This window comes from Chrysochloris asiatica, unplaced genomic scaffold (genome assembly GCF_000296735.1).
Source record: "Chrysochloris asiatica unplaced genomic scaffold, ChrAsi1.0 scaffold00287, whole genome shotgun sequence".
NCBI classification, from domain to species: domain Eukaryota; kingdom Metazoa; phylum Chordata; class Mammalia; order Afrosoricida; family Chrysochloridae; genus Chrysochloris; species Chrysochloris asiatica.
This window is the reverse complement of record NW_006408805.1, coordinates 1,782,189-1,792,658: the sequence shown is the minus strand read 5'-3', so window position 1 is coordinate 1,792,658 and position 10,470 is coordinate 1,782,189. Positions and strand designations below refer to the sequence as shown.

The following is a 10,470-nucleotide window of genomic DNA, read 5'->3' as shown; positions in this document are numbered from 1 at the left end:
GCACTTAACAACAACAACAACAAGTTGCATTTAGCTTACAGTAGGCCTTCACTGTCAGTGTGTTTATGGGACCATTTTTCCCAGGCAGCCCTGGCAGAAACATTCCTGGAGGAACACAATGGTTGCTTGGTTGTGATGTTATGTCCCAAGAGCCTGAGAATATAAACTTTCCTATCTGAAATCATCCCCTGCCTGCTTTCTGAAGGCCTGGTATTTGTATTTGATGCATGGCTGCTGCCATCAGTCATGGTTGTGGGAGGAGATTGTCCTATACAAAGTCACATATCTGAGATAGAACTTTGGAAAACTCATAGCTTGAGTTCTTTGACTCGGGTGATTTATATTTCTGTCTTGTGTTTACTCTTGTTTAAAACTTAATAAAGAATCTTTATGATATTTGTATCTTTGAAGATGGGGTTTCTTTTCTCCTCTAAAATAGCACTTTAGGCAGCTGGCAGTCAACAGTGATTCATGGAGTGCTCTGTTGTTGTTGGGTACTTTGGAGCTAGTACAATAGAATGAAACACCACCTGGCTCTGCACTTTCCTCACAACCATTGCTATGTTGAGCCTATTGTTGCAGTCACTGTCTCCGTCCTCTCCTTGAGATTCTTCCTCTTTGTCTGCTGACCAAGCATGATGTCTTTTTTTGCGGTGTGGTCCCTCCTGATAGACATTTCCAAAATATGTGAGATATTTTACCTCCTCACTTTTTCCGTTTGTTTTAGCATCTCTATGCTGGTGAGCAAGTTTCAGATCTCTTCTGACATCCATTTTGGTCTTTTCTTCTTCTCTTGTCTTCTTAATGACCTTTTGCTTTCTTCCTGTATGATGTTCTTGATGTCATCCCACAACTTTTCTGGTCTTCAGTCCTTAGTGTCTAATGCATCAAATCTGTTCTTCAGGTGATTTCTAAATTCAGGTGGGATATGTCATATTTTGGCTCTCGTGGACTTGTTTTAATTTTCTTAAGCTTCAGCCTGAGCTTGCATATGAGCATTTGATGATCTGTTCCACAGTCTGCCCCTGACCTTGTTTTGGCTGGTGGTATGGAGCGTTTCCACTGTCTCTTTCCACAGATGTAGTCAATTTGATTTCTGTTTATTTCATCTGGTGAGGTCCATGTATATAGTTGTCTTTTATGTGGGTTAATGTTGCAGTGAAGAAGTCGTTGGTCTTGCAAAATTCTGTCATGATGTCTCCATTGTTGGAGATTAGTAGCATTGTTTCTACCACCAAGTTCATATTTTCCAACTATTGATTCTTCCTCTTTGTTTCCAACCTTTACATTCCAATCACCAGTAATTATCAATACATCTTGATTGCATGTTTGATCAGTTTTAGACTGAAGAAGTTGGTTGTTGTTGTTATGTGCCATGAGTCGGTTCTGACCCATAGCGACACTGAACAGGGTTTCCGAGGTTGTAAATCTTTCTGGGAGCAGAAAGCCTCATCTTTCTCCCGTGGAACAGCTGGTAGTTTCGAACTGCTGATCTTGCAGTTTGCAGCCCGATTCGTAACCACTATGCTACCAGAGCTCCTGAAGAAGTTGGTAGAATTCTTCAATTTCATCACCACTGGCTTTAGTGCTTGTTACGTAAATTTGACTAAAAGTGGTATTAACTGGTCTTCCTTGTCAGTGTATGGCTATTATCCTATCCCAGACAATGTTGTACTTCAAAACAGATTTTGAAGTGTTCTTTTTGATGATGACTGCGACACCATCCCTCTTCAATTTGTTATTACCAGCATAGTAAACCATGTGTTTGTCAGATTCAAAATGACCAATATCAGTCCATTTCAGCTCACTAATGCCTAAGATGTTGATGTTTATGTGCTCCATTTCATTTTTGACAATTTCGAATTTTCCTAGTCATACTTTGTACATTCCATGTTACAATTACTAATGGATGTTTACAGCTGTTTCTCTTCATTTTGCGATGTGTCCCATCAGCAAATGAAGGTCCCATTCTCATCATCATGGTCAACTCTACTTTGAGGAGGCAGCTCTTCCCCAGCCTTATTTGGAGTGCCTTCTCATCTGAGGGGCTTATCTTCTGGCACTATATCTGACAATATTCTGGTGCTTTTTCATCATGTTTCAGTATTCAATATTTTGGTGCTATCTGACAGTATTCCACTACTGTTCATAAGGTTTTCAGTGACCAAATATTCGAAAGTAGTCCGTCTCTCTATCTTTGTAGTCTGCCTTCATTTGGTGACCTTGCTAGTATTTAAAATACCAGTGGTGTAGCTTCCAGAATCACAGCAACTTGCAAGCCACTACAGTACAACAAATTGAGTGAGGGATATGCATATGGAGTGATCAAAATGACCATGGCTTGAGTTAGGCACACCTTAATCCTTTGAGTGACATCTTTGCTCTTTAACATTTTTAAGAGGCCTTTTGCAGCAGAGTTGCTGAATGCGATAAGTCATTTGCAATAAGCATCTTGACTAATGCGTCTATGACCGTTGATTGTAAATGCTATTGATATTAAGTGCTGTGTAGTCACTTCAGATTCATACTGTATGGGGTTTCCAAGGAGTGACTGGTTGGTTTGAACCGCTGACCTTGCTTGTCTAATGCTTATCCTACAGATGCTGTGGATGCTGTAGAGACTACAAAAGCTGTGTGGTCCTTGTTTTCAGGTTATTTTTCTGTTGAAATTGGGAGAGAGGAAATAATAGATAAGAAAAAATAAACAGGAGAGGCTTCAAAATGTTTACAAAAAAGTGGAATGAAAATAATGGAATTTGTCCATGAACTTTTTAGAAGCCCCTCATGTATGGAATATATACCATAAATCCCTGTATCTGGAACTTAATGAACACTTAAATGTTTTAAAGTAAATGTTGAATGTAGTTATCAGAGACAGGTGGGGTAAGTCAGGGAAAATTGACATTTAAAAATGACATTTGTGAAAGTGTTCTTCAGAGGAAAAGGGCATATTTTCAATAGAAGGGAATGCCTTCTGTGGAGGTATGAACAAGGTTGAACATAGGATAAAGAGTTGAATCTGACATTGCCAAGTGCTTTGTGTGAATTTTTCTCTTTATCTCTACAATATGTTCTTGCCTTCCCATAGAGTAGTTATTATCCAGATATTTACATTTTATGGGTGAAAAAACTGAAGATGGGCGAGATTAAGTCAAATGGCTTGTTGGGAGCAAGGTATTTATAAGGAGAAAGCCACATGCTCTAGGGCAGTGCTGCTCAGACTTTAATGTGTTTATGAGTCACCTGGGAATTTTTTTAAATGTCGATTCTAATTTAGTAGACTGGGTTGGGGACCTCAAGCTCCATATTTCTAGCAAGCCCCCGAGTATACTAATGCTGCTAGTCTCGGCACCATGCTTCTAGTAGCAAGCTCTAGAAAATGGTAGTCCAGAAATGGCTTTTTGTTCTCAAGTAGAATTCTTTTTCTGGTGCTCAAATCTCTGACTTTTCCCATCTTAGGTGGCCCTGGCGTCCAGCTCTGCATCAGTGATGTACTCCCTGCCCTGGCAAAGATGCTGCGTGGCCACAAGGCAGAGCCCCTGCACCTGTGTCATCGGCTGGACAAGGAAACTACTGGTGTGATGGTGTTGGCTTGGGAGAAGGAAGTGGCACATCAGGTCCAACAGTTGTTTAAAACCCGTCAGGTGGCCAAGAAGTACTGGTATGGGGCCCATTGATGGTTGTAGAGGTGGCATCCCTTTCATATATTCATCCATTCATACATCAAGAACCTCCTAGTAATAGAAGACACTCTGCTAGGACCTGTGGGAAAACAAAAATAGATGAAACAGCTGTGGCACTTAGAATATTAATAGTCTGATAGAATAGTGGTTCATGTTTCTTAATCCTGACTGTATATCAGAATTATCAAAAGTTAAATATACAAGTAATATGATTTCATTTCTATGATAAAAAGTACATAAAGCAAAAGACCCTTGGAGGACCCACCTACTTTTCTATTCTAGTTCCTTCCTTTGGCATAGCAACCTCTGTTATCATTTTGGTTTTTATCTTTCTGGTCCTTAATTTATATACATACTTATTACATACATTATGTCTCTATGTGTGTATGTGTCACATTGTATGGTGTACAATGTACTTTCTTTTCCTACAACTCTAGCTTATGAGTCTTTCCATGTCAATACATATAGAAATACTCAATTTTTAAAATTTATGTTGTTGTGGTTGTTGAGTGCCATCAAGTCGGTTCTGATTCAGAGTGACCCTGTATAGGGTTTCCAAGAAGCGGCTGGTGGATTTTAACTGCTGACCTTGTGGTTCAAACTGACATTGCAGTCAAGTGCTTATCCTATGGCACCACATCAGGACTAGAAAAGAAATCATCTTCTTCTATTCCCCATCCACTCAGCTTCCTTTGTCAAAAGCAATCACTGTGACCAGTTAATTTCCATATATTTCTGGAGATTTACAGAAGAAAGTGTAAATTTCTAGAGTTATGTTGGGCATCTATAATCATATTATATGGCAGCATATTTTATACACAGTTTTGCACCTTGCTGTTTTCACTTGGACAATATCTCTTGAAGCATTTTGTGTTGTACATTTGAATGGCTCTGTGGTAGTCCATGTCATAATTTATTTACCTAACACCTTATTGATGGTTGTTTAAGCAAACTCCCATTTTTCAGGGCTTATTACAAAGAATATGTAAGTATTTCTCTATGGTACATCTTTACAAATGGAATGACTGGGTTGAAGGGCATGCACATTTAAAATATAATACTTATCACTCAAATTGTTCTACAAAAGGATTCTATCAATTTACTTTTCCATGAGTGTAAGTACCCATCTCCTCGTATGCCTGACTAATGAATTTTTTTTAATAATAAAGATTTATATAGCACAACAATTACCAGTTCAGCATTTTTCAGGTGTGTACAATTTAGTGATATCAGTTACATTAATCTTGTTGTGCAACCATCACCCATAATCATTGCCACATTTCCTATCACTATAAACAGATACTCACTGCTTCCTAACAATGGCTTCTCTTCTTCCCCCTTCCTTCTACCATTTTTAGTTGTGCGTTGCTGAATGCACAAGAAGTCTTGGTGTGATGCTGTAGGATAAGCACTGGATGGCTAACCACAAGGTTGGCAGTTCAGACCAACCAGCTTCTTGTCAGAAACAATGTCGCTCTGAGTCGGAACTGAGTTGATGACACTTAACTGTGGCACTGTGGGTTAATGTGCTGGACTGCAAGGTCGATCACTTTGCACCATAAGGTCGGTGGTTCAGGCTCACCAGCCACTTCTTGGAAATTCTATACAGGGTCACTATGGGTCGGGACTGACCCAATGGCACTAAACAACACAAGCAATCAAAATGTAAGTGTAGAAAAGATAAGTGTTATGTTTGTGAAAATTATGTGTGAAAGTTCAGAATCAGTAACCATTCTCAGTATTAGACTTTGTGGGTGAGTTGAAATCAGTCAACTGGGTCTTGATGAATGAATAGGATTTGATAGGGGAGATGGAAAAATATATTTGAGATTGTGGGCGTGGCATGAGCAAATAAGTACGCAATCTAAATTGGAGTTGGGGTGGGTGGTGAGAGAAATTCTGGAAAGATAGGCTGGAACCCAGTTAGTGAAGATCTTAAGTACTAGGTACAGGAAGTGAAAGTTGGAAATAGAGCTTAGGAAGACATCTTGTTGTCAGGTGCCATCAAGTTGGTACTGACTCATACCGACCTTATGCACAGCAGAATGAAACACTGCCCGATCCTGGGCCAACGTCACTACTGAGACTTACTATTTATTACACAGGACTTTTTATTGCAGTTGTTTGTTTAATCTTCTTTGCTAGACTACAAATTCTTTAAGAGTAGGGATTGTTGTTTTGTCCATGGCCTACCTAGAGGCCCTGGTGTGGTGCTGTAGGAAAAGCACTGAACTGCTAACTGCAAGGTTGATGGTTCAAACCCACCAGCCAATCCTCAGAAACCCTATACAGGGTCCCTTTGAATTGGAACTGACTTGACAGCACTTAACAGCAACAAGTACTTACCTAAAAGAGCCATGGTGATGCTATCTATGGGTTAGGTGTTGGACTGTTCATCATAAGTTGGCAGTTCAAACTCACCAGCTTCTCTAAATGAGAAAGATAAGACTGTCTTCTCCTGTAAAGGTTTACAGTCTCGGAAAACCTACATAGGTAGGATTTGAGTCAGAATCGATTCAATGGCAGTGGGCCTGGGGTTTTGTTTTGAGTGCCTACCTAAATCATTGCCTCACCAATTTGGTGAATTATTACTGATTGAAGATGTTTGAATAATTGTGCTATGTTGTTGTTGTTAAGCGCCATTGAGTTGGTTCCGACTCATAGTAACTCTGTACAGGGTTTCCGAGGAGCAGCTGATGAACTTGAATTGCCAACCTTACAGTTTAAACTGACTTTGTAGTGCAGCGCATTAACCCACAGCGCCACTCCAGGATGCTCTACCATTCCAAAACTCACTGCTGACAAGTGGGTTCTGACTCAGAGTGACGCTATAGGACAGAGTAGAACTGCCTCATAGGGTGTCCAAGGCTGGAAATCTTTGTGGAAGCAGACTGCCACTTTTTCTTATGCTGGGAGGTTTGAACACCTGACCATTTGGCTAGCAGTCAAGTACTTTAACCACTTTGCTTCCAGAGCTCCTTGCTATATCATTAGGAAGGATAATAACAGTTATAGCATGTTTTAAGTTTAAAACATGATAAAATGTGTTAGATAGCAGCCGAAACTGACAGAGGCCATGAATCTGAAGTGAGCTATCTAGGATATGAAGTATTGCCTTTAACCCCTTGGTCAGTGATTCACTGATATCCCTCTAAGTACCCAATAAGACTCCTTGAAGGTGGACTTTATGACATGAAGGAGGCATAAATTGAAGGACAGATTAAACATAGTCTTTTACCTGTCTGAGATATGATGACAGGGAGACATCAGTCATAATTGATTCAGAATGAGCTATTGAGTGGTGGCTGTTTGATTCAGTTCCTTCCTGGCAAATAGAGTGGAAGGAGTCCTGTAAGTTTTACATTTAGTCCATTCAGTCACTCATGTTTGTTTGTTTTTTAATGTTTTATTGTGAATTATATGATAGTTTACATGGGAGAACATTAGTTTTACATTCATTCTATCGTATATCATTTGATTGCAATGGTTACAATCCCCTCCATGCATCATCAACCAACCAAAGGGTATACCCTGCAAGTCTGCCCCCCTACACCCCCCCTACACTCCCAATCTTCAGCACACAGTCGCTCTCCCTCTCTGGATCTAAAGTCCCCAGCTGCTCCATCACTCCACATCATCGTCTCTGCCTCCATCTCAGGTATCACTGCTTCTCTGGTTAGGGTCCCGCTCTCGGCTCTTCTCCGTTGATGGTCCTAGGGAACTCTGCTCCTAGACTGGAAAATTAATCACTCCCTTCCTTGCTATAAAACGTCCACCTTTACATTTCCAACCCTCACAATAAGTCCTGATAATAATTATTCACTATTGTATCTCAAGAGACCCCTCTACATTTCATTTCATCAGCTCCGCCTAGACAGTTTGGATACTACTCACTGGAGATTCTGCCTTCCTCTAGACCCCCTGGCTCTAGGTTCCATCTTAAAAGCTTGTAAGCCAGTCACTTCTTGCCTTTGTAGTCCTCACTCATGTATTTTTATTGATTTAACATGCAAGCAGGACTTTCCAGTTTTTAGCTTTAGGAAAAAAAAAACAAAAAACAGATGCAAAACTATTTAAAGGGGCTTCAAAAAGTTCTAGGAAAAATTGAATTGAAAGATATGAAATTTTTTCACAAACTTTTTTTAAAAAACCTTTTATTTTGAATTGAGTGAAGAGTTACAAAACAGATCATCAGTTTTACATTCAATAACTCGTACACTTTGCTTCATTACGTTAATTGCAATCCCCTCCATGTACCAACAGTTAACAGTATTTACCTATATTCATTTTGATTATTGCATTCCTCCCTATGTCTCCCAATACCTTCATCTTTCCTCTTGTATATTGCCTGCTCTGTCATGTAGTCTACCCTCTAGCCCATGAATAATTTCCCTCCCCTTCCTCCCCAATAACCAATATAGATTGTTTCTTTTATCAAGAAAACCTTTTCTTAACTTTTTATAATAATGAGCTCATATACTATTTGTCCTTTTGTGATTTACTAATTTTCACTCAGTATAATGTCTTCCAGGTTCATTCATGTTGTGAGGTGTTTTGTAGATTCATTGTTTTTCTTCAGTATTGTGTAATATTCTCTTGTGTATATGCACCGATTTGTTTAACCATTTTTCTGTTGATGGGCATTTAGATTGTCTCCATCTTTTTGAAAGTTGCTCTGGTAGCATTGTGATTATGAGTCAGGCTGCTAACCTCAAGGTCAACAATTCAAAACTACCAGCTGTTCCGCAGAAGAAAGATGAGGCTCCCGTAAAAATATACAGCCTTGGAAACCCTATGCAGGGTCTCTGTGAGTTGGAACTGACTCCACAGCACACCACCACCACCACCATCATTTTGATGGTCTCTTGTAGAAGGATGCTAAAGGATCCTGTTTTCTTATTAATTTTTCTCTGTCTCTTGACTGGTGCGTTTAATCTATTTACATTCAATGTAATTATCAATAAATTTGAATTTATTGTTGCTGGGTTTTTTTTTGTGTGTGTGTGTGGTACTGCTTGTTTCTTTGTTTCACATAATTTTCTGTGTGAAGTTAATTTTGTGGGTTTTCTTTTCCTTTGAATTTCTGCTGTGTTAATGTTTGCTAAACATATTGATTTTTCTCTTAAAAATAATTGATTTGCAGGTTATTAATTTTCACTGAGGTTAACTTATAATTTAGTAATTTTGTTTTCCCTGTTTAAAATGATAAGTTTTAAAACTTATAATTTATTAATTTTGTTTTTCCTGTTTACCTTGAAATCCACTTGAGTTATTTGCCATTTGGAAATTCTGTATCTCCGCCGCCCCTCCTTTTTGCTTTGTAGATATTATAAATTAATATTATAAATTAATATCTTGTTATCAACTTTCAGTCTCGTAGGTTTGTTTACTTTAAATACTATATATCTGGATTGCATTCTGGGCTGTGTTGTCAGGTATGATAATCTCAGGTTGGTGTCTGCTGTTATTGGCTCTCAGTCCACAGAACACTTGTTAGCATTTTTTGTAAAGTTGGTCTGGTCCAGTACAAATTCCTTTAATTTCTGTTTATCAGGAAATGTCCTAATTTTACCATTGTATTTGAGAGACAGAGTTGCTTGGTATATAATTCTTGACTGGTGTTTTTAATTCTTTCAGAGTTTTGTTTATGTCATCCCATTGCCTTCTTGCCTGCATGGCTTCTGCTGAAAAATCAGAGTATAGTCTTATTGGTTTTCCTTGATAGGTAACTTTTCACTTTTCCCAAGCACCTCTCAGGATTCTTTTCTTGTCTTTGGTTTTGGAAAGTGTGATTATGATATGTCTTGGTGATCTATTCTGTTTAGAGTTTGTTTCACTTCTTGAATACTTATCTTCGTGTATTTCATGATGTTAAGGAAGTTTTCTTCCAATAACTCTTCAACAATTTTCTCTGTGCTTTGTTTTATGATCTCTTTCTGTTCTGGAATTCTGATCACTCATAAGTTGTTCTTTTTCCTGATGTCTTATATAACTCATAGGCTTTCTTTGTTTTTTTTTCATACTTTTTTTCTGATTGTTCTTCTAGTTTACGAGTATTGAGAGGTTTGTCTTCAAGCTCACTAATTTGGGCTTCCATTGCTTCAGATATACTCCTTTGCCTTTTCAATATATTGCCCATTTAAAAAAATTAGTATTAATTTTCTTGATTTGTGATTGCAGGGTGTGTACTGTTTGAAATTTTGCATTTGTTTTGTCTGTGCATTCTTTCTTGTAGTAGTGTTTTCCTGAATGCTTCTCAAGTGTTTTCTGTGTTCTCCTTGCTTTCCTCAATTTTTCTGTCAGTCATTTGAAGATAACCTAAATCTCAATCATCCTTTTGAATTTATTTTCAGTTAGTTTCATTACCTTTTCTTTCTCAGAAATATTTTCTGACTTGGCATTTTCATCATTTGTTTCAGCCTTTCTGTCTTATTACTTGGTATGAGCTAAAATTGTTTGTTGTCTCTGGGGCATTGTTGGGTTGTTGTATTGGTATTTAATCAATGAATGTATGCTGATGTATTCTTAGGCTCTCACCAACTGTCTTGTGTGGGTGTAGTTAGAGAATGGAAGCTTGCACACTATTTTCGTTTGTTATTTGTGCAGCTAGTTTAGGGTGAATTTGGCTGGTTTTGGTTGCTGTCTATCATTGATCAGGTGGTATAGGAGCTGGTATTGGCTCTTTCCCAGTGGGTGGAATTGCAGAGGATATGGTTATGACTGGGCTGTTTGGAAACAGTTGATTTCTCCTGTCAGATGGGAAAGAGACACCCCTCCCCCCTCATAC

The 10,470-nt window shown here is 38.6% G+C and overlaps 1 protein-coding gene across 1 annotated transcript in view; it reads left to right on the top strand.

Annotated features, from left to right (window-relative positions):
- RPUSD4 (RNA pseudouridylate synthase domain containing 4) overlaps positions 1–10,470 on the top strand; it is a 38,490-nt gene that overhangs the window by 18,204 nt on the left and 9,816 nt on the right. Inside the window, exon 3 of the mRNA XM_006874582.1 lies at positions 3,460–3,661. Within this exon, the coding sequence (XP_006874644.1) occupies positions 3,460–3,661 (202 nt within the window). The remainder of the gene's footprint in view (positions 1–3,459; positions 3,662–10,470) is intronic.